The sequence below is a fragment of the Psammomys obesus genome, unplaced genomic scaffold (assembly GCF_907164565.1).
Source record: "Psammomys obesus unplaced genomic scaffold, mPsaObe1.curated_primary_1811, whole genome shotgun sequence".
In the NCBI taxonomy this organism is placed as follows: domain Eukaryota; kingdom Metazoa; phylum Chordata; class Mammalia; order Rodentia; family Muridae; genus Psammomys; species Psammomys obesus.
Window position 1 is genome coordinate 4,061,703 of NW_026587215.1, and position 23,555 is coordinate 4,085,257.

General features: G+C 49.8%; 2 protein-coding genes across 2 annotated transcripts in view; both read left to right on the top strand.

The window, feature by feature from the left end:
• Nucleotides 1–8,684, top strand: part of Mei1 (meiotic double-stranded break formation protein 1) — a 54,644-nt gene extending 45,960 nt beyond the window's left edge. The window contains exons 23-31 of the mRNA XM_055603124.1: nucleotides 464–574; nucleotides 841–1,001; nucleotides 3,170–3,251; nucleotides 3,409–3,584; nucleotides 6,350–6,431; nucleotides 6,820–6,926; nucleotides 7,777–7,908; nucleotides 8,063–8,175; nucleotides 8,639–8,684. Coding sequence (XP_055459099.1) covers nucleotides 464–574; nucleotides 841–1,001; nucleotides 3,170–3,251; nucleotides 3,409–3,584; nucleotides 6,350–6,431; nucleotides 6,820–6,926; nucleotides 7,777–7,908; nucleotides 8,063–8,175; nucleotides 8,639–8,684 — 1,010 coding nt within the window. The remainder of the gene's footprint in view (nucleotides 1–463; nucleotides 575–840; nucleotides 1,002–3,169; nucleotides 3,252–3,408; nucleotides 3,585–6,349; nucleotides 6,432–6,819; nucleotides 6,927–7,776; nucleotides 7,909–8,062; nucleotides 8,176–8,638) is intronic.
• A 1,082-nt stretch (nucleotides 8,685–9,766) lies between these two features.
• Ccdc134 (coiled-coil domain containing 134) lies at nucleotides 9,767–21,939 on the top strand. The gene is made up of 7 exons (XM_055603135.1): nucleotides 9,767–9,883; nucleotides 11,382–11,500; nucleotides 12,673–12,794; nucleotides 12,978–13,062; nucleotides 15,555–15,736; nucleotides 15,997–16,068; nucleotides 20,566–21,939. Exons 2-7 carry the CDS (start codon nucleotides 11,398–11,400, stop codon nucleotides 20,689–20,691), a joined length of 690 nt encoding a protein of 229 aa, XP_055459110.1. The 5' UTR covers nucleotides 9,767–9,883; nucleotides 11,382–11,397; the 3' UTR covers nucleotides 20,692–21,939.
• Nucleotides 21,940–23,555: the final 1,616 nt, after the last annotated feature.

Consider the following 23,555-nt stretch of genomic DNA (forward strand, 5'->3'; position numbering starts at 1 on the left):
GAGAGGGAGGGTGGAAGGAAGAAGGGGTGGAGGAGAGAGGGTGGCAAGTCTAGGGAATTGCCAGCGCAGCATCACAGAATTACCTTGGGAATGCGGCAGGTACTCATTTGCTGGGATAATTAAGAGGCTGGAAGAGCTTAGCGAACGAGGACCATCGCTACGGTGGCAGGCGGACATATGCACAGTGAGGATTCCCTTGATAAGTGAGCTTATAGCAGCGTGTTCAGGTTGCCATTTGGCTGTGGGTTGCTTATGTGGCTTGTACAGAGTGAAGGCGTGAACAAATGTACCTTTAGTTTTGTCACCGCCTTTCTTTCCGTTGGCTGTGGAACAATGCCTGTGTTCTCCCTGAGGCTGGCCTCTGAAATCAGCCAGCGGTGGGCCAGCCTCTGTGTGGGGTGGGAGAGTGCTTAACCTGTGGGGTGCCGCGCCCTCGGCCAGCTGTGACTCTGGTTTCTCGCAGTGAGCAAGCTGTGTGGGAAGTGCGGCCCTGCAGAGGTGGACATCCTGCAGCCCTCCTTCAACTTCTTGTACTGGAGTCTTCACCGGACCACACCCAGTAGCCAGAAAAGAGGTACAGGGGCCCAGGCAGCCACAGCAGAGGCCAGCACCAGGGGTTCTTCAGTTTCTCTTCTTAAAAAAAAATTCTAGGAGTTTGTGCGTGGCTGACAGTGATAGAAGCTCCTGATTCTGATAGTCTGTCATTCTTCAAAGTGCAAGGCTCCTTAGGTCGCCTCGATGATCCGTTCGTTTGTTTCTATGTGCTCTGAGCCCTAGTGGGGGCTCTCAGCACCATAGAGGAACCAAGCTGGATGCCAAGCCTGTCTCTCCTCCTTGCAGCTGCTGCTGTACTGCTCAGCAGCACAGCCTTGATTGAGCTTCTGGAGAAGATGCTCGCCCTCACCTGGACAGAAGCAGGCTCTCCCAGGACTTCTCTGCTGTGCTCGGCCTGGCTGCTCACTGCCTCCTTCTCCACGCAGCAGCACGAAGGCAATTTGCAGGTTGGTATCCAGTGCCGTGTCTTTGGAACATGAGACGCGCTGGAAGCAGTGGCAGAACTCCTGGGCTCCGCTCCCAGTTCTGTGGCCTCTTACATATGTGACCCTGGCAACTGTTCTGAATTTCAGAGTTCTTACCTCCGAAGTGGGGAGCGGGGGAGGCAGGGTTGTTGACAGGGTTTAAATCCAAGCGGAACACCTACGAGTCAGGCTGTATTCTCGGCACGGAGAAATACAAAAGGACTATCGCGTTTGCCCTGCCTTTAAGGAGTGTGATTGCTAAGCAGAGCCTTGAAGTGAGACTGTGCTTGACAAAGGTGGTGGGCAAAGGTGCTACGGGGCGGAGAGTACAATGTGGGCAAGGGCATTAAAATGCACAGTTTTAGGACATGGGACACGTATTTAGGGGTGATCTGGTCTGCGTGGCTAGAATGAGATTGTGAGCAGCGAGATCGGTTTAGACACGAAAGCAGGAGCCAGCTGTGACCCTGTCGTGCCCAGCGGCAAGATGCAAAGGGCCACGTGTCATCAGCTGTCATTGTCACTGCTGGAGGTCGGGGCGGGGAACACGACAGCAGTGGACAGACACACAGAGAACCTTTTTCCCTTCTGTAGGACCTTGACATCCCAATGCCCTTTGTGAGCTCCACTCTTGGCTGTTTCATGTTCAAGCGTCTCTTGCCCGAGACTAGCTGCTGCTCACGGACAGACCATCCCTGAGCCTCCATAGTCTCTGCACAGCGTGTCAGCGCTGCCAGCCTAGTGACGGCCACGCGGGTGTTCATCAGTTAGGAGGGAGGTCCGTTTTGGCTCTGACGGTGATAACAGCCTGTAGCAGTTACGTGCTGGGGCAGACCCTGCAGGGTGTTGCGTAGGGTTGATTTTTGTTTGTTTTTGTTTATTTACGGAGACAGGGTTCCTCTAGGTAGCCCTGGAACTTGCTGTGTAGGTCGTGTTGGTCTCTACCTCACAGGGATCTGCCTACCTCTGCCACTGGAATGGTGGGATTGAAGGCATGTATAACTATGCTTTTTTTTTTTTTTTTTTTGAGATAGGGTGTCATGGGGCTCAGACTGGCCTCAGTTTGCTGTGTGGCTGATTCTGGCCTTTAACACTGGCCATCCTCTTGCCTCTACCTCCCGAATGTGATTTTTGTAGGTTAGGGTGACTGTCCCATGTTTGATTCAGAACAGAAACCTTCCCTATCTTTCTCTGTGAGAAGCCTGGACCACTTACACTTCTGTGGCCATGAGCCTGGTAGAAGCTTGCTCCTCCTTTCCTCCTTCCTGACTTTGCCTGGCCATCAGCGTGTACCCAGCCAACAACCTGCTCTAGGCTCTGCTGCATCCTAACCCAGTCTAGGATGTTTAAGGAATTTCTTTGGGCAAGACTAAGAGCCAAACAGAGTAGTAATTCCTGCCCTCTGACAGCTTCTGGTGGAGGTGAGCAGAACAGGCCGGCTTTGAACTTGTCGTCCCTTCTAGCTGCTCAGTTTGGACACTAGGTGCATGTTTACTTTCGATGCTCCTGAACCAGTCTCCAAAATAGCTCTGGAGGGAGGGAAAGCAGGAAGCACTGGTGTTGCTTTGTAGGAAGAAAGCTAGGCAGGCGGAGAGGGGCGTAGTGACTTCCCCAAGGCCACACAAGCAGCAGAGCCAGCATGTTTTTCTTTATATTTGTATAGCAATTTACTATGTAATGTAGGCCGGACTCAGACTCACAATCCTCCTCTCAAGGCAAGAACCACTATTCTTGGCCGGAGCCAAAGTTTTGATTTGGTCTGTGGGGATCCTAGGTCTTCTGAGTTAGGGAGTGGAGACAGCCTGAACTGCAGGTGAGGCTGAGGAAGGCTTCCTGGAAGAACAGACAATGCTCCTAACCACTGAGCCATCCCTCCAGCCTGAGGAAGGCTTCCTGGAGGCTGTTGATGTCGGGGGTGGGGAGTGGGAGGTAGGGGGTGGGGGAGGGTGTAACTTCAGAGAGGAGTTAGTTCTGTAGGTACAGGCTTGACTGTCCTCTTCACGCTCCTGACAGTAAGGCTCAGAGGGCTCCAGGTTGCCTCTCTGTCTCCATGTAATGAGGTGCAACAGGAGGTGGGCAGGACATTTTCTGCCCATGCTTCCAGAACACTGAAGGCTTAGCCCTTCCTGCTTCTTCGGCTTCCCTGCCAGGTCCATCAGACGTTATCTGTGGAACTGAACCAACTATTGAAGACTCTCAGCTTTCCAAAGAAAAAGCCTGCCTTGCTGTCAGGTACGGTGTACCAAGTAGGAGGGGAGAAAGCCTTTCCCATAGATTCTGAAATGGGACCACCCACCTAGGTCAGAATTGTTCAGAAGCACTGCTCCCCCACTTGGGTAGAAGGTGGGGGAGGAGGAGGAACTGAGTGTCAGGAGTCCCCTCTTTCCAGCCGCCATCCTACGGTTCCTGCGGACAGCCCTTCAGCAAAGCTTTTCCTCGGCCTTGGTGGACTTGGTACCCTCAGGGGGTCCACCACTGTCCGCTCCCGAGGACGCTGTCCTAGCTCCACTGGGAACATCACAAGTGCTCTCCCTGCTCATCGGGCTCCAGAACCTCCTGGTGCAGGTAAGGCTCTTGCTGAGTGGGCCCCTGGCAGTAGGGACTCCTGTTCTCAGGGCAACAGGAAAAGATGGCAGAGCAGTCACCGTGTCACATACCTGAAATCCTGGCAGTGGGGAGGTGGAGGCAGAAGGGCCAGGAGTTCGCGAACATCGTGTTAGAGATCTCTGGAGGAACAGAGTGGATAGAATGGCAGACATGATACAGTTCTGATTCCACCCTGGAGAGGCTGAGGAGCAATAGAGGCTCACTCCATGAGGCGGGATACGTCAGCGGGCCCATTTTGGTGCTGGCGGTCTAAAGCAGCAGTTCCCTTTGAGGGTTGCATATCAGATATTCATATTATGATTCGTAACAGTAGCAAGATTACAGTTATGAAGCAGCGCAGTAACCTTACCGTTGGAGGTCAGCACAGCGTGAGGAACTGGATAAAAGGGTGGCAGCGTTAGAAGTGAGAACCGCTGGCCTAGAGGATTTCTGAAGAGCCACCCCTCTCCAGTTGGTGTAGGAAGCAGAAGGAACTGGGTTCTGATGTCAGTGAGGGATGGCAGTGGTAGCAAGGAGACAGATAAATGTGTGATCAAGGTAGAAGGAGTGGCTAATGAGACAAAAAGCAAGCAGGCAAAAGCAGCAGTCCTCTCGCGCAAACCCCACATCTGCTCATATCTGGGCCACCGCGGGAACGGTGCTGCCCACACTGAGAGTGGGTCTCCCCACTCAGTTACCCTAATCCAGACAATCTCTCACAGCCGTGCCCAGATCCAGTGAGGCTGACAGCTCAGATTAACCCTCACAGTTATCCTTAGAATATAGGATATCCGAGGCTAACCTGGGCTACACAGGACCCTATCCAAAACAAAACAAAATCCTGCAGTGACCACCAAGGCCTGAAGTGGCTTCCGACCGAGAAGTCTGGGGTACTAATGGCTTCAAACAGCTGGGTCCCAGAGTCTTGGGCTAGATCTCCTCCTCACAGCTCAGCTCTGTACTCCCCACTGTTGGCTTTATTCTTGTAGGCTGCATGAGCAGCAGCTCCAGGCTGATATGCTTAAAGGAAAGAAACCCTGAGACAGGGTTTCTCTCTGTAGCCCTGGCTGTCCTGGATCTCACTCTGTAGACCAGGCTGGCCTTGAATTCACAGAGATCTGCCTGCCTCTGCCTCTCCAGTGTCACTCATGTCCTCTCCATGACCCTTTACAAACATTAATCTTCTGTCTGCCACTATACTATTATCTTTTCTAGAATTTCATATATCACATAATAATTGGACTTATGTTTCTGGTTTCTATCATTTAGCTTAATGTTTTTGAGATATTATTGTGTGTATCAGTAATTTCTTTTTACTAGGAAATGCTGTGCCCTTTATAGTTATCCTACAGTTTATCTCTTTACCTACAAATAGAAAGTTTGGATTTCTAGACTGTTGGTGCTTATAGTTACTCTTCAATTAAAAAAAATTTTTTTTGGATTCTTATGTAGTCTAGGCTGGCCTTGAACTCCTAATCCTCCTGCCTCTGCCTTCCAGTGATGGGGTTTCAGGCATGTACCACCACTCCCAGTTCTGAATAAAGTAGCTCTTACTACTGTGGTACAGATTTGTATGTGGATAAATAACCGTTCGTCTTGGGTGAACACCTAGCAGTTGGGATTGTTAGGTCAGAAGGCGTATTCGTGATCCGCTTGCTTCTCTGTAATGAGTCATCACAACCACAGTGATCTAAACCCTTCCCCCACCCCCCACCCCCGCCTGCTAACCACCTCCCAGTCCTGTAAGTCAGACGTTTGGCTGAGCTCACCCCACTGTCTACTTAGCTTAGCAGTGGCTTTGTGTCTTGTAATGTTAGAAATCAACCCGGGGTTCTGACATGCTCTGTCACTGGGGTTTCCACTTGGACCCACGTGGCTGAAATTCAGTGTTGACCAGGTTGGGAGCTTCCCTGTGGGAAGGGAACTCTTCCCAGGGGCTTCTTTCAGCTCTTTGAGATTTGTCAAATTGTGTCTGACAATCCCTCCATTCTCCATGTAAGTGCTCTCCACTTACATGGCCTTCAAAACCCACTTCTGGCCTCTGAGGGCACTGGGCACACATGTGGTGATAAAGACATACACACAGGCAAAACACACACGTAAAACACAAGTAAATCAATTTCTTTTTAAAAGTTTGTTAGAGCTGGGTGCCATGTTGTGGCCCTAATCTTAGCACTTGGGAAGTAGAAGCAGGAGGATTGCCACAAGTTTGAAGCCAACCTGAGCTACACAGTAGGAACTCAGTCAGCCAGGTAAGTAATAGTGAGACCTGTTTCCAGAATCAAAAGTTATGCTCTACAAAAAGGTGTTACTTAATATAAGCATTGTGCTCTGTACATGACAAATGACTTACAAGCATTTAAAGATTATCTATGGGACTATATTCTATATCTGAAACACTGAAATTTAAATAATTAAAAACAACCTTTTTCTTTATGTGTGTGTGGGGGGGGGTTGTTTGTTTTGAGACAGGGTTTCTCTGTGTAGCCCTGGCTGTCCTGGAACCCACAGAGATCCACCTGCCTCTGCCTCTGCCTCCCGGAGAGCTAGGATTAAAGGCATGTGCCACTGACCCTGGCAACAACTTTTTCTTTGTTGAAACTAAATACCCCCCCAACACACACACATGTGATGCTGATCTTAGAGTTTGAGACCAGCCTGCACTACATGAGATGGTGTCTCACAAAAACAAATCCTGAACCAACTTCTGTTTTCATTTTTTTGTGTTGTTTTCTTTCTTTCAGAAAGACCCTCTATTATCCCAAGCCTGTGTTGGCTGTCTGGAAGCCTTGCTCAACTACCTGCATGCCAGGAGCCCAGACATTGGTACAAACCTTCCCCAGTCTCTTATTTTCCTGTGATCAAGATTTGAGGGAATCAGCCCCTATTCTATGACTGCTCCAGTGAAGGACAGTCATGCCCACTGTACGGGCGTGGGCACTGAGAACCAGAGTGTTCACGTGAGCCACCTGACCGTGGTCACAGCGCTCGAAAGGAGCAATTGCCTGCCTCTCACAGTCATGGGATAGACTTTCACTGAGTGTCCATATGGGCTGCTATAAGTGCAGGCAAGAGACCTCATGAACCCAGATCCAACCAATTTCCTGCCTACAGCTGAGCAGCACCCCCCCCCCCTTTTGCCGATAGGAGAAGCTTCTCTTGAGCATGCTCCGGAGAACAGCACTAACCACCTGAGGACTAATGTTTCTTGCAGCACTCCATGTGGCCTCCCAGCCCTGGAATCGGTTTTTGCTTTTCACCCTCTTGGATGCTGGAGAGAATTCCTTCCTCAGGCCTGAGATTCTGAGACTTATGACCATGGTAAGTATAGAAAGGAAGAGTTCTATGCTTGGGATGTCAGCTTGGTGTTGCTAAAGTGGTCCAAAACACGGCAGTATTTTAGGTGACCCTAATCTTCACAGAGAAGGGGTGGGTGGCCTTCACCTTACAAGAGACCTGCCCAGGAGTTTCCTGTGAATAGCTCCATCTATCCTTAGGACACATTTTCTCCTATTTTTCCATGAATCAGTTCAGGGTCTGTTGCCACAGGACAGGTCCCGGTAATGAGGATGTTCACGAGCTACATGCTCTGCCTCCAAAGGCCCCTCACTCTGGAAAAGGAGGAAGACAAGTAAATGAATAGTTAAAGTTGATATTTTGAATGATAAGGGTATTTGGCACAGGCTAATTCTTGTTGAATAAACAGCAAAAGAACAAGCTCATGGGTGACAGTGAAGATCACCTGCAAATAAATCAGAGGTTACTGTGAAAAAACAGAGGAAAGTAACTGCTTTTGTGAACTGCCCAGGCTTGAAGGGTTATTAGACAGAAGGAGAGGATGTTATGGGGCATGAAGGGAGAGTAGTAGGGTAAAGAACACACAGGGAGGTTACAGGACATTCACAGTTCATCTTGGCCATGAGTTTGCCATGCAGGGCTTGGGGAGGAGGAAGCCTGATGAAGTCACTCAGGCCAGAGCTCTCAGGATCTCAGTCGACCTCATTTGCCCTTTTCTCCTGTGAGACAACCATCTACTTTCACCAATGCAGAGCTTAAAAAGTGAGATTCTGGGCTTTAGAATCATGTTCCCAGCTCAGCGCTGGGCGCAGCAGTCCACAGAAAATGGCATCTTCTCTAATAATGGATATTTGGACTTTTATTCCTGGGCTAGTTTGTACAGTACCGGAGCAGCAGCATCCTCTCTCGTGAAGAGGTGCGTCTTATTTTGCAAGGTGTGGCGTTAGCTGACCTGTCAAATCTCTCAAATGATACCCTCCAGGCTCTGCACGGCTTCCTCCTACAGGTAAGTGGAAAGGGGATGCTACAACAGCTTGAGGCCAGGCCCTCAAGACCATCTGCGGAGGGTGGAAGCTCTTTCCGCTGAAGCCATTGGGAAGTCAAGAGTACGGGAAGTGGGGACAGTTAGAGAAGGCCCGACTTTCCTGTCCCTTCTACAGGTCCAGAGCACAGGCCTCATGACTGACCACAATACAACCCAGACCTTGCAGGCCTCCTTGGAGGGCCTTTGCTCCGGTGCCTTTCCAGCCCAGCCACCCCTTCAAGACATGCTGTATCCTTTCTTGCATCTGGGGACTTTGGCCTGGGCAACATCACTAAGACCATGAAAGGCTGTAGCATCATGGTTTCCCCAGTCCAAGAAGGGAGGGAGGGTGATTGGTAAGTCCCTAAGAAAGCCTGGGGTTGAGACCAGTCACAGTAGCACATATCTGTAAATCCTAGCACTCAGAAAGCTGAGAGTAAAGCCTGGGCTGTCCTGGTGGCCAGAGTTCCTTAGGTCGTGAAGTGCTGGAGACATTATCATGCCCATTTGTGCGGAGGAGGAATGCTTCTCACCCCTGCCACTTTCTTTTGATGTATAGCAACTGCTTGGTCCCAATTCTGGAATCCCTGCCACCAATTTTAGAAGCACCTGTGAGCATTCTTGTCACTTGGGCCTTCTGGAAGTGTGATATTCCCTCCCCCACCCCTTTGGCTCCATTTCTCTTCTATTCTCCTCTCATGTTTCATACCAGCTGCCTTGGAGGTGTGTCTGTTTCTCTGTCCCACATCAGAGACTGAGCCTTAGGACATAAAGGCCCTGGAAAGAAAGAAGTGAGACCTGTAGACAAATTCAGAGCATAATTGTTGAGGGGAAAATGACAACCTCAGTCCTTTGTCTGGAGCCATTTTACTCCACAGTGGAAATGGAATCAGGAAATTAAAAAAAAATTTCGTTTACAATCCTGTGTGAGCTTTCACTCTCAACTTGTCTTTCTGGAGCTTGTTCCTCAGCTAGTCAGTTGGACACTGGGTTGTTTCAGCAAAGGATGGAGAGGCAGTTGAGACTAACAGCATGTAAAGAGCATGTGCAGAGTGCCTCATAGAACTTGTACATAGGGAACATGAAGAGGCTGGGAGGGCAGAGAAAGGCCCTGTGGTTGGAGCTCTGAGAGGCACTTCATCTCAAGTGGATATGGGGAGAGGTGTAAATCTCAGGCAAAGAAAATCAAACCCTCAGTCCGCCTCTCTGAGCAAACCTGCCTCAGCTACACTGGCTCAAGCCAGCCTTCTCAAAACTCTTTTCTGTACCCACACGGGCAGTGGTCCTTTAGCATCTACCGTCGCTGGCTGCTGGCAGACAAGTCTGCCCACATCTCTGTGCGTCAGCCGAGCCTGGGTCTCTGTGCTCTAACTGGCCGCTCCACCTGTCTTCCCAGGATCTAGCTGTCCTGACACCCTCAGCCCCCATCCCCGTGCAAAACTGAAGACTTGTGAACAGACGGAGAACTCTAGCTTAGAAATTAGTTGCCTGGAAGGGCAAGTAAAGTTCTGCTAGTTCCTTAAATTCTTTGGATCTTGGACTCAGATGGGACGGCAGGCATCGCAGAGCGCCCGGGCAGCCAGGGTTTCTGGGCGGGACTTGCTGCCACGCTTTAAGCAGTAAAAAGCCCCGCGCGCAGCTTAACTTCCTCCAACTGCCGAGAACGGAGAACGGCGAGTCCAGCTGCGCCTTCGCTTAGACCACGGCGGAGCTGACAGCTGCAGCGACCAAGGCTGGCCTGCAGGGGCGGGGCCGGAAGTGAGGTCAGCGGAGCGCGGCGGTCGCGGCCCAGCCTCATTGGTCGGGAGCAGCGCGGTGGGTGGGGCGGCAGTTTGTGGGTCTCCGGGCGCAGCCGGCCGGGTGCTCTGGAGTTCCGCGCTTTGCCTGAGTTGGGTGCTTCCGGGAGCTGAGCTGCACGCCGAGGGGCTGCTCCCACCTCCTTGCACCGCCGGCCCGGGTAGGTGGTGGCGGGGGTGCCGGGCTGTAGCGTAGGCTTCTTAAGAGGGGAGTGCGGAGCCCCTCTCGCACTGTGTGCGGGTTTCGGGACTCGGACACCTGGAGTGGCTCGCTAGCCCCTCGGAAGCCCGAAGGCACGAAACCAACACCCGGCGGGACGCGTTCAGAGTCTCTTGCCGAGCCTTGGAGAGCTCGGGGACGCTCGGGACAGAAGTGAGATTTAAAGGCCGGATAGTAGAGTTACAGTAAAGCAAACCAGACCTGCCCCCACGGTCCGCTTCTTTCCTTTCTCACGTTTGTCCTGCTTGAGGTATCTTAGGTTGTCTGGTAAATTTCTGTCTCCCCAAATTTTGCTGTGGTCTGGTTCAGGATCCCTTGAGTTCTGGAGCGTGAGATGGAAGGTGGAGGGTCCCGGATAATCTTGGAGTCCTCTAAGCTTCAGCTGTCCCAACTTCATGGGGCAGAGATTTTCTTAACAGTCTCTCACTGAGCCTCTCAAATTCTGGGGTGGGGTGTGGCCAGCTTTGATATGAGGAGCCCTGTGCTTATTTAAAGAAGAGACAGTGTACTGACTTTTGGCTCAGTCTAGGAACAGCTGTGAGATTCTGACAAGACACTTTTTTTTCCACAGTATTGTGAAACTGGGTATCATCTGAGTATGAGGCCTCCTTTGACTGACATTTTCCACCCCATTCTATCCATTTTGAAGTTTTACACAAGGTCTAAAGCCTAGATTAGTCTCAAACTTAAGGAAATCCTTCAGCCTTGCAAGTGTTGAGATTAAAGTCACAAGCCAGTACACTTGGCCCACACATATTAATGATTAAGTTGATCAAATCCCTCTGTCCTTTAAAAAAAAATGTGTGTTTATGTGTGTACACCCTGTGCGTGTGGAGGCCAGAGGACAAGACCAGATATCATCCTTAATTGTTCTCTACCCTATTTGTTGAGACAGGGCCTTTCACTAAACCTGGAGCTCTGAGATTCAGCCAGGCTAGTTGGCCAGTGTGTCCCGGCTGATGTCAGAAGAAGTTGGAGAGGGAGGGAAGCCACACAAGTCTTAACTTTCTCACTGCCTGAGATTCCTTGGCTGATACCCCCACTAGGAGGCTAGAACAGGGATTTGATAGGAATGCCATTGGCCAGCCCCTTACATATCCAGACCTGCCTCTCTGCATCAGGAAAGGGACCTCCTAACCCTGTTTTACAGGTAGGGAAGCTATGGTTTAGAGAGCTGGGGCACTTGCCCAGTAACAAAGGTAGATGTGGTCAAGACTCCAACCTAGAGCTCTAGCCCCAGTGCCCTAAGCATTGCTAAAGTCTCTTCCTCTCTTTCTCCTGCAATCCCAGAGACCTATATTGTGTGCTTGCTAGTCACCAGCCCTGGCTAGAACTTCAGGGCTTCCCCAAATCTGGATTCTTGGTATCAAGGCTGGACCATGTCTGGGGAAGTTGCTTTTTCAGTGACCTCACTCGCCACCTTTGTGTTACCCCTCTAGCTCCAGAGTGTCAGATATGGACCTTCTTCAGTTCCTGGCAGCCTTCTTTGCCATCCTGCTCCCTGGCACAGAAGTCACAGGCACCCTAAAGACCACTGTGGACCCAAGCCTCAAGATTTGTATCCCTTTGGGGGCTTGGGTGGGGTGAATGAGCTGTCTTCGAAGGGCTGGTAAATGAGATCTCTCCTTGGGGGAATTCCAAGGACCAGCAGACAGAGCTGGTAAGAATAGGAGGAAGGAGAAGATAAGCTGTGGCTGGACTGTGAGCAGGTCAGTTTTCTTCAGTTTGTGGTCCCCCCCCCCCCAGATGTCAACTGAAGTTTAGGCTCATCTCTCAGATGTGCAGAGGTAGGTACCTGGCTGGGAAGACCCTCCAAAACTTTGATCACTAGCTTATCTGAGGCTGGTCCTCTGAGCCAGGCCTTGGCAACACAAAGATGACACAAGAGCATCCCTGGTTTCGAGGCAAGCATGCAGCCAGGAGGAGAAAGGATGGATAGTAGTTACCGTTCTGTTGCTCCTGATAAAAGAAAGTGTTTGATTGGGAGCTGGCTTACAGTTTTTGAGGGTTAGTCCTTGATCGTGAAGGTGGGAAGCATGGCAGCAGCCAGGCAGCCGCCCTGCTGGCCGAGCTGAGAGCTTACATCCAGATCTGTAGGCGGAAGGCAGAGAGACTGGGTCTAGTGTCCATCCCCAGTAATACAGCTCTAACAAGGCCACGCTTACTTCCTCCAATGAGGCTCTACTCCTAATCTTCCCTAAAGGGCCCAACAAACTGGGAACTAAACATTTAAGTATGAGCCCATGGGGGCCATTCTCATTTAAATCACCACAACATCCAAACAAGTGGACTTTGTTCTCTGAGGCTCTGATGGATACAGGAGGTCTTGGGAGAAGCACTGTACTATGGAGCTTCTGAGCGGCTGTCTTGAGAATAGAAACTCCAGGAGAATGGTGGGGGCGTGTTATAGTTTAAGCAGATTGCTGGAGCTTCTAGAGCAGTGAATGATGGGAAGAGATGACAGAAAGACAGGAAAGGGACGGCAGGTGTCAGATCTTGGAGTGCTGGGCTTGTCCTCTTTTCTGTGTGTGGTGTTTCTGGGCTCTGGACAAATGGTACATTGCAGAACCTGTATCCTTCCCAGACTTTCCATCCCTTCCCAGGGGCATTTCAGCCACGGCCATCCAAGGCTTTTTAGCGGCACAGGTTAGGAATGGGCCCTCTGAGGCAGGTCCTTTGTATTGTCCAAGTAGGGTTTTTGTGCTAGCCCCTTAACTTAATGTTGCTCAGACAAGAAGATGTTTGAGGTGAAGCGGCGAGAGCAGTTGGTGGCACTGAAGAACCTGGCACAGCTGAACGACATCCACCAGCAGTACAAGATCCTTGATGTCATGCTTAAGGGACTCTTTAAGGTGTGGGGGAGCAGGGAAGCTCGTAGCAGGACAGGGCTCTGAGCGCTGCTAGATGAGTAGGTGTTCTCCGAGGGGACAGTGTTTAATGAGTAAAAGAGCTGGAGGGGGATTCAGGTAAATGGGGCTGGAGCTAGGTTGTGAGGGTCTCCACAAAGCCACTTAGCCGAGATGGGGTTCCTTCAGGTGCTGGAGGACTCCCGGACAGCGCTCACTGCCGCTGCTGTGCTCCCAGATGGGCCCTTCCCCCAGGACGAGAAGCTGAAGGATGGTATGGCCTCCCCAACACTACGCTCTGCTCCCTACTACCCTGCTGTTCTCCAGCTGCTCCTCCTCTGTTCCCGTCACTCCTGTACCTGTGGAATATCCCTGTGAGGGCCCTGAGTAGTTGGCCTAGGGTGTATAAGGGCCTGGCCTGTGGCTCTCTAAACATTTCTGGGCTTCAGAACCAGTTTCTCTGTCCTTTAGCCGTAAAGCACATATTTCTTTATGTTGTCCTCTACTTAGACAGGGAAGCCAGAGAAAAGTCTCTGCCTGCCACCACTTGAGGGGGCATGGCAGAGCTAGTGAATCACTTTTTGGGAAGGCAAATGGGGATTGTTCGTGTTTGAAGGAGGAATGACCGAGGCCTGTCAAAAAGCTAAGGGAGAGTGTGATTACCAACACTCTTTGCTACCATGGTAAAGGCCCCAAACTCCTTAAATCTCTTTTCAGAGAAGTGGGAAAACAAGACGATGGGATGTCTCATGTCCCTCTGTCCCCTCTTGCAAGAACTCCTCTCCAATGCTAGCCCCTCCTTATGCCTACTACTATCACATTTTCGTTTTTTCTCTACTATGTAAGCTTGGCTGTTTTAGAACTTGCTATGTAGACCAGGCTGGCCTCAAGCACATTGAGATCTGCCGCCTCTGCCTCCCGAGCGGTGGGAGTGGGGTTAAGGGCCTGGCCTAACCAGTCACAGTTTAGCAGTGACAGTTCTCAGAGACGCCGACAGGAGGGAGCAGGGGGAGCAGCTCCTGTGGGTGAATAATGGCGTCTTACAGGTGGCACCCCTCAGGCCTGTTGAAAGAGAACACATTATTTGCCTTGGCTCTCCTCTCTGAACCAAACTGATTCTTAAATTCCCTGAGTCTCAAGGTTTTTCTGAAGTCCAGGGGTCCACAGCCCACACGCCAGCCTGGCAGATCTTTGGGTTTGGCTTGCCTCCCTGTGATGCCCGCCAGTGCTGGGCAGGGCTGTCTGGGTATGTGCTCTAGGAGTGAAGATTCCATCTAGGGGGACTTGTCACTAGAGTAAATGTGCTAACCCCAGTGTAAACTGACCTGTTGACCTCATTAGGGGAAGGACCTTAGTGGGAGAACTGACCAACTCAATGTCAGATAGCTGTAGGTAAGCTACTGTATTGATATGAATTTCCTGGTTTAGCTATAGTGGCGTAAGATGATGGCATTAGAGGGAGTAGGGTGAAAGAGTTTTGTGTTGTAGTAAATAAATCTAGATGATTTCAAAATAAGCCACCTGTAATACTAGCTTTTAGAAAAAAGATCATGAATTCAGTGCCAACCTGAGCTACATAATGAGGCTTAAATTAGCCTTTGGTCACATAAAGACACTATCAAAAGAGAGAGAGAAAAAAATACTTAACAGAAAATTAAAGCTAGTTATGGCTGCACACACCTGTAATCCCAACACACACACACACATACACACACACACCAGGGTGCCCTCTGCCTCCTGGGTGCTGGGATTAAAAGCGTGTGCTACCACTGCTCAACTGAAAAGTATATTTTTAAACAGAAACAGTAAACAGAAACAGTGCAAGTCTGACCTTTTTGCTGGCTGTCCTGACAGAAATGACCCTGTACAGATAGTTAACACTGACATAGCTTTGGACACTGGGCGTCACGCCTGTACAAAATAGTGCCCACCTCTGACTCTCAAAGTAAATGAATCTTTTCTCAGAACGAGGAATACCCTTGTTGACGTATCCCAGGCTGGCATCAAGCCTCTAACTAAGGATGGCCTTGAACTCCTGAGACCTGTACAGGTCTCCTGCCCAATGTACAGCTTGCCTGATTTCCACAAATGAGTCTTGTAAGCCATAAGTTGTAAGTTTGAACACATACCTCAGGTTTGCAGGTTGGGTTTGACACTCACTAGCTACTAAGCCTCAGTTTCCTAGCTGTGTTCTGGTTTGCTTTCTGTTCCTGTGGTTAAACACCTTGAACAAAAACAACCTGGGAAGGAAAGGGTTTCTTTCTTTCTTTTTTTTTTTTTGCTTAGAGATTAAAGTGCATCATTGAGGGCAGCCATGATAGGAACTGGCACAGAGACCCTGGAGGGATGTTGCCTACGGGCTTGTTCTGCACGATTTCCTCAGCCCTCTTAGGGTGGCCCACTCCACAGGAGGCTTAGGCCTCCCAACGTTAATCTATCAAGAATATGTCCACAGGCCTGTCTGATGCAAGCAATTCCCTGACTGAGGCTCCCTTTCCCCGATGACTCTAGCTTATGTCAAGTTGAAAAAAAAAAAAAATCTAACAACAAACAAAGCAACCCCCCAAGCATCATAATCTGTAGAACAGGAACGGTGGCTATCCCTCCCCGGAAAGAAGTCTGCTAGCAGGTCATAAGACCTAATGCACAGTGCACATGCGGTGAGCAATGGCTGCCATTCCCGCCTCTGATTAGTGGATTTAGACGCTTCCATTCCTGGGGGAGGTCTGGGATCAGCCAGCTGACTCACTCAGACCTTCTCACCAGCTTTCTCCCATGTGGTGGAGAACACAGCCTTCTTTGGCGATGTGGTGCTGCGCTTCCCAAAGATTGTACACCACTACTTCGACCATAATTCCAATTGGAACCACCTCATCCGCTGGGGCATCAGCTTCTGCAATCAGACAGGTGTCTTTGACCAGGGACCCCACTCACCCATCCTCAACCTGGTAAGGACTGGTAAGAGGGCTGGGAGCCTCACATCTCTCTGCGGTTGGCCCTGTCAGTTATCCACAGTTCTGTTTTCTGTGAGTGTTAGGTACTTTGAGTCATAGAGGCCTAATTTCAAGGGGCTCTGCTGACTTGGAGGGTCTCTGGGGATTGTTTCTGGCCTACACTGCCCAGGCTGTGAGGCTTAAGTCCCTGCATGGTGGGAGTGGCACTCTGGTAATCAGGGGCAGAAGGGGATGACAGGCTTTTTCATCCACAGATGGCCCAGGAGCTGGGGATCACTGAGAAGGACTCTGACTTCCAGAACCCATTTAAAATAGACCGGACAGAGGTGAGCTGCTGGGGCCTGTGACTGTTTGTGTCTGGGCACGGGAGGCTGAGTCTGCAGGCCTAAGGCCTGGGGTAGGTAGTGAGAGCTTTAGACTCAGAACCAGACAGTCCAGAAACCATTAAGTCACTGACAGTTTCAGGGAGTCACTGTTCCTCTCTGAATGTAGCCCACGGCTCGGGGGTGGAGTAGAGATTGGGGGAATTCGTGAGTCTGTAAACATCTTCATCTCATTGTACAATGTGTCCCCCAGGGTGTGAGTGTCAGAGTGACCAGGTAGGGCCAGGTCACGTTCTTCCCTGCTCTGAGCCTCTGATACAGGTAGGCTGGTGCTCTGTTCTCACTCCTACACATGCCTTTAATCTGGAGTTCTAAAACTGGCTCCAGGGCCAACAGCTGCAGTTTTAGAAGACAGACGGAGACACACACAGCGAGGAAGGGATCAGAGGGAGCAGCACAGGGTCGAGAAGGACGGGAAGGAAAGGCTCCTCCTATGTCTGGGAAACTAGGACTCTTCAGATCACAGCTGACGCCTGTGTGGAGAGGGGTGTTGAGCCTGTGACAGGTCTAAGGTGGTACCTGCTACTGTATAGATGCCGGCAGGTCATAGACGGTTGTCAGTGTCGCAGGAGTAGCTGGACTTGGGCTTACCGTCTTGGATCCCCTTGTTCTGTACATGGAAGGGCCAGGCAGATGCTGTGCGTGCAGCGGGTTTGCGTTCCATCTTTCTTCATGGTGGATTAAGTAGGTTCATGCTGTGTCCAGGGGAAGATACCTCATCCTTTAAGATCAGTCTCTCTGCAAAAATAATCTTGAAAAAATGGCCTGGGTAAAGAGTTGTTAGAAGGGACTTGCCTGTAACCCAAGCACAGGAGGCCAGAGCAAGAGGCCACTGTGGGGATAAGGCGAATTTTGTTTCAAGGCGAATTTTGTTTTTAGGCTGGACTTTGCAATGTTAGTGTACTCAGTGGGAACATAGGAAGGTACCCCACACCATCACAGATTGCTTGGTCCACAGCCTCCTGCCTGATTAATCTGACTCAGGCAATGTCCAACTCCATTCAGTTTGTTTCATGTCATTTTTTGAGGCTGCAGTCATATGCATTGTTTTTTGATTGTTGGTTTGAGTTTTGAGACAGTCTGACTCTGTAACCCAGGTTGACCTTCAACTTCCCACATTCCTGCTTTAGCCTTCCTTCTGTATGCTGGGATCTCAGGCACTAGCCACCTCACCCGGCTGTTCTGACCAGGATGAGGTCAGCCAGCAGTACTGACTGCCGTCATCATGTTCTCCGGAGTCCCTGACTCAACCACATGTGACTTAAGTCTTAGGGGGACTAGAATGCCTCACTTAGAGCCATCAGAGTATCACCTAAAATTGGTGCATTATCCATTACATCCACCAGAAATTTAGATTTTTACCTGCCAATCTCACTGAACATATTTGTTAATAATTATAGGAAGCAATAGATGGCCCAAAGCAATAGTCATCCACCATGATAGACATTCCTGTGGTCCCTTCTCTTCCACTTTAAGTCATCGGTACATCGTTTACCCAAGTCCTGAGTATATTTAAGTGCAGAATTTTCTCCTTAGTTGTCTAGTGTGGTATAATCCAAGGCTGCTCAGAATTTAGGAATAAAAGGGTGAGTAGAACAAGGCTGTGCCATCCTGTGTGTGTACGTAGTACTCTGAGGAGCTCACTGCCCTTGATGGTGTGGGTCACAGGAGAATGGCTCAGTATTGACTGTGTCTGTGTGAATTTCCCCGTCATGTGGATGAGAATCACACACCAGCGACAGTGGAACCTGCCACTTGCCACTGTGTTTTTCTCTGAGTCCTCTAGAGTCTTAAGGCATCTCCAGGTGCTTAAGTTACTGCTGAATTATTCATGTGTCCCATCCTGACACCCATAGTTTCTCTTTTCTGTAGTCACCTCCCTCTTTCAGAAGGCTCAGATGGGAGTGGGATAAGGGAATTTTTACACGATCATAGAGACCTGTTAGGCAGTTGTGGTAGCACACAGGTAATTCCAGCCATTTGGGAGGTTGACTGGGAAGATCAGCTGAGCCCTAGAATTTAACACCAGCCTTGACAAAATCCAGGGACAGCAGCTTTTAGCGTTTTCTCCCAGTGGTCACTGGAGATGTGTTTAATTCCCCCAGCAACCAACTGCAACATGTGTGAGCTTCCTTTGCCCCCTCACTGGAGGCCCAGAGCCTGGTTTTTACTGGGACCTGGTTACATGAGTCCCCTGAATCTTACTAGTACCCAAACTACAGCTGCTGGGAGGAACGTATCATAAACCGCATCGATGTCACAGACACTTGAGAACAGTAAACCACTCTTACTGATTAAGACTGGTTTCCAGCTGCCGGTCAAGAGCCAACTTTAGACACATGGCTTTTAAAAGACAGCAACCAGGCCTGCAGCTCTTTCCCTGAGTTTCTCTATTGTTTCCTCGCTTGTTTTGAGACAGTCTCGTAGGCCAGGATAGCCTCAATCCCTGAACCTCTTGCATTTACCCTCAGGTTCTGGAATTGCAAGCGTAAGCCAGCCCACCACCGTGCATGGCCACACCTGCAATGCTAACTGCTTTCTATGCAACACCTTTGTTTCTAACCCAGCTGAGCCACAGGGACCATGCCTGACTGCTAGCAGAACCTCTGAGGTTCCTTTTGAGCCAGTGCCTGTTTCATGCAGCTAGGGTAGAGAAAATGGTGTTCCCCATCAAGGTAGTGGCTTCTCTTTCCAAATGGTACACCCTTCAAGGCTGCTTGCTGTAATCAACTCTGAGAAGCATTCCTGGGCAAGACCTTGAGTCTAGGTGGACCCAGTCATTGCACACAGAGGCTCCCAGGGCCTTGCAGTCCTTCTTCCTCACCACATGGGGCATCTAGGGAGAGATTTAATTTCTGCAAGTAGGTTCCTCTCACCTGCTATCATATATGTTTCTGTCAGGCAGGAGAGTGAGTCACAAGTGTAATGTTGCCATACTATGCTCTTGGACCATCGGAGCAACATAATTTCCCTGTTGTTATCTGGGGATGGTCCTGATAGTTTACCCACTTAACCCCCTACACTGGGCCTTGACCCATGGCTTTACACATAATACACAAAGGGTCCCCAGCCTGCCCGCTTTTTTATATTCAACGTGGACCTCTCCACCTACAGCAGCCTCAGTGAGAAGAGTCTCTTCTTTAAGAGATAAGAATGGGTAGTCCCAGCATTTGAGGAGGCAGATGCAGGTGGAGAGAGACAGAGACAGACAGAGAGAGAGAAGATTGGTAGCTATCTGGGAGGTGGTTGGGAGGCCTGGTTGGATTAGTCCAAGTGAGTTGAGCATTCCGCTGTGTGACTTGAACACACCATTTTTGTCTCTGGACCACTCTTGGGACTACCCTCTTTAACCAGAAGCGTGGCCGATGTGGCAAGTAGGGTGTGCCACAAGGTGGCACTCTTAGCTTGTTTTTGACTCCTACCTTGGTCACAGTTTTGTCCTAAGAATATAAAAAAGGAACATATTTGAGAGCCTGAATTTTGAATACTTTGTGTTTACTATTCTAACAAGCCCATCCTTTCATTTCGTCAAAAATGTGCATGGAATGCTGTTGAGCAGCATTTGGGCTCTGTGCTTGGGACATAGTGGACCACAACCCCCTATACCAACATTCCATCTTCATGAAACATGCTGTCTTGGGTGACGGCACAGAGTGGAGGGCCTCAAAGGAGAAGCACAAGAATCAGTCAGTACAAAATTGAAAAAAGGGTACCAGTGAGGAGGCGGCCATACAAGAGGTCCCCAGGGCAGTGGGAGTAGCGTTGGAGTGAATGAAACCCAGTGGACAGGGCTGGAAAGAGCATTCTGGACCTAGGCCACAGCATGTACAAAGGCCTGCAAGAACGTAGCCATGGGAACTGTCGGTTACAGAGACAAATAGACACTGAGATACAGGTTTGATAGTTGGCCATAGAGACCAACAGAAACTATGGGTTAGGTTAGACTTTGGGAAAGCATGGAGGGAGAAAAGTCAGGGCCTGGGATTGAAGTTGAAGTTGCCCTCAAATTCTTATCTCCTGCACATCTCTCCCTGTTGGCATTCCCATCTCACTTTTTGCCAGTTTGTTCCTGTATGCCTCAGAGTGGCAGCACCTGTTGTCTAGGACTCCTAGCTTCCTTCCTGAAGGGTGTGTCAGACAGGTAACCCAAGAACCACCTTGCTCTCTCTTCTGGAAGAGAGTGTTTGTTTTCCAGTTCACACCTTGGTTGGCTTCTGTCCTCTGTGCTGGGACTCTCCTATCTTCCCTGTTTGCTTATTAAGCTCCTGATTATGTCATGATTCAGGCAGCAGGTTTCCTGAGCCCTTTCATCTGGTTCCTTGTGTGGGGCTCCCTGAAGATAGGGCCTTCTCCAGGAACCTTATCTTACAGTCTGAGATTTAGCTCAGAGGAAACTTTTTGCTACCCATCGACTAAATCAGATCTCTCTGCTTATCTCAGTTCATTCCTAGCAATGACCCTTTCCAGAAGGCCTTGAGGGATGAAGAAAAACGCCGGAAGAAGGAGGAGAAGCGGAAAGAGCTCCGAAAAGGCCCAAGAATCTCAAGATCACAGTCTGAATTGTAGCCCTGGAGCAGTGTGGGCCTCAGAGGCCGGCAAGAGGCCGGTCGGAAGAGGCAGTAGCCTTGTAGCTGTGCTGTAGCAGCATCAAGCACCTTGGTGAGCACCAGCCACTTCCAGATGGGGACCCTATGTTTGCTGGGTCCTCAGAGGCCACGTCTGAGACCTGGCCAAAAAGACAGAGCTTTCAGGATCTTAGGGCACACCAAGGGGGCCTTGAGAGGACACTGTTTTACAGACAGGACCATGTAGGCAAACTGCTTGGGGGAGGCTGGTTGAAGGAACTCCTGGCCTGGATCCCCTTGGTGAGGGCTGCAGGCCAGCTGCTGTCCTTCGTGAGGAAGCAGCAGGACCAGGCTCTGGGTTACAGGTGAAGGTGCCATTCTTGCAGCTCGCCTCACTGTGTTCCTGGGCTGCCTGTTCACCGGTCTAGCTCTCTGCAGAGCAACACTAAAAGCCAGCAAGTCTGCCCTCACCAAGGCTGCTGAGGAGGCTGTAAGGGCAGCAGGAGCTTCTGGAGATGCCAGAACCAGCCTGGAGTACATTTCTCTCTCATCAAGAGGGAGCCCCCAGCCTCTGCAGTGCAGAGAAGCAAGAGCTTGGTCTAGCCCTCCTACTGCTGCCCTTCATAAGGGACCAGTTTGGAGAGGGAACCCAGAGGTGTCCTGGGAGGGTATTTATTTCAAGGAGATGTTACAAGGACATGACCTCTATTCTCAGATAACTGGGGACAGTCATTGAGCTGGTTCAGGGGACAATCAACTTGTTCTCTCTGCTGCTAAAAGATCCTGCCTCTGTGTGGGGAGAGGCTATGGGGGACAGGTTGCAGGAGGCTGTGCTTTGTAATGGGGCTACTGTAGCTGGATTGATCAGTGGGCTTCCCAGTTCAAGGTTCAAGCAGAGTCCTGAGGCCACAGGGCAGGAAGCTGTGGAAAGAGTTAGGCCCTCAGAGGGCAGCCTGGTTTCTGACTCTCAAGGCAGGTGGCTGCTTTGGCTCCATTGAAATTACAGCGCCACCTCTTTGATCTTGCCAAGCCACAAAGTATTGCCTACAGGTGTGGAGACACATCATTTCTGCACCCCCCTCCAGCTATACCCCTACCTTCAAGAACACTTACTGCTGACAGTGTTCAAGTGAGACCTGAGTCTTAGCCTGACTGACCTGGCCTGTCTCTGCCTCTCTGCCTTCCCCATGCTGTGCCTTCCTTGGTAAAATAAATGTGATGATGTCCGAACCCTCTGCCAAGCACTAAACTACTTGTTTGTCTTTTCCCCTGGCCAGGCTAGCAGAGAGAAGCCAGGTGCGGGTGAGGGGCAGGTTTAATGGAAGGTCCTAACTAGCCTGCCTCCCAACAGTCATCCAGGAAAAGTAAGGGGATGAGAAGTAGTTGGGAGGAGGGTTGGAGAAGTTTTCCAGTCAGAAATGTTTTGTCTCTCCTGTTGGGCAGGAGAGCTGCACAGCTGGCCCAAGAGCTGGGCTGCATTTCCAGCCCTGTCCACGACGAAACCGATTCCTGTGAGGTTTATATGAGATGATAACACTAGAGTTTGCAACTTACTGGCCTATGAAAAGGACGGGATCTACCCCATCACGTATTGATTATGTCTTAGTACTTGTGGGACTAGGGCCCAGAGCCAACCCCCAGGCTCCTCGATGTTCCCTTCATCTTTGAGAGAGGCTGTAGTTTCTGGCTTAGCAAGGAAAATGCTTCCTCCCTTAATTGAAGGAAAAATTTCTAGAGAAATTCTTTAGAGACCATCTTGGCTGTGGACCTGTCTTTTTGCTGTTTTTTGTTCCCCTCAAGGTGGGGTTTCACTGTGTAGTCCCGGATATCCTGGAACTCACCCGATAGACCAGGCTGGCCTTGAACTCTGATCTGCCTGCCTCTGCCTCCTGAGTGCTGGGATTAAAGGAGTGTGCGTGCTGTACCTGTCATTTTTACAGGAGCAGGCTAAAGGATACATCAAGAAGTGCAGTTCTAGCTTGGACTATGGAGAGACTTCTGTGTGCTCTGTCACCAGCAGTATTTTGTTGTCTACCTCCATTTGCTGAGACAGCACCACATCTGGCCAACAGCAGGAATTTTGATGTTTTGATTGTGAGCCTAACCTTTAACAACTGAGCCCAGGATTTTTATAATTTGAGGCAGAGAACTATGAAGGTGATGAGAGTCTGAACAAAACACTCAGCAGTTAAGAGCCCTTGTTCTTGCAGTGGACCTGAGTTCTGTTCTATTCAAAGGACCAACATGATAGCTACAACCATCCTTAACTCCAGTTCCAGGGGATCTGATGCTCTTTTCTGACCTTGGTCAAATTTAAGGTACACATACATGCATGCAGGCAAAACATTCATGTTATTTTTGGTTCATGCCTAGCCTTAACAGCTGAGCCCAAGTATGTGTGTGTGTATGTATGTATGTATATGTAATATATATATATATATATATATATATATATATATATATATATATATTTTAAATTTAAAAAAAGTGTTGAGGGAAGCAGCTCCATGTGATGGGAAGACCATTTTGGAACTGGCCTAGGCTATTGTCATCAGGATCTCCTTGAGGTCTCCATCCCAGAATGCTCAGGCATCTGAGAGAATAGAATAAGTACCTATGAAAAGGCCCTGTTGCCAGAGGATTTAACTGACTTGGGTGGCAACTTGCCTTTTCTGATAATTTTTTTTTTTTTTTTTTTAATCTTATTGACTTGTTTAGTGCCCTTGTATTCAGGGCCTAAGAGACGGGCCCAGACCTCCCTTCATGTCTATTCCATCTGGCACCTTTTTCTTGGGCTTTCCCCTCTGTAATCTCAGCGTCTATCTTGGATTTCATTCTCGCTTCCTCAAAAGAGCCCAAGGATTT

What these genes read in the sequence shown, in the direction of transcription:
- Ccdc134 (XM_055603135.1), top strand. Translation starts at nt 11,398, where the DNA reads ATGGACCTTCTTCAGTTCCTGGCAGCCTTCTTTGCCATCCTGCTCCCT. An exon ending in TGCTTAAGGGACTCTTTAAG is followed by an intron (nt 12,795 to 12,977) that starts GTGTGGGGGAGC and finishes GGGTTCCTTCAG; the next exon opens with GTGCTGGAGGACTCCCGGAC. An exon ending in ACTCACCCATCCTCAACCTG is followed by an intron (nt 15,737 to 15,996) that starts GTAAGGACTGGT and finishes TTTCATCCACAG; the next exon opens with ATGGCCCAGGAGCTGGGGAT.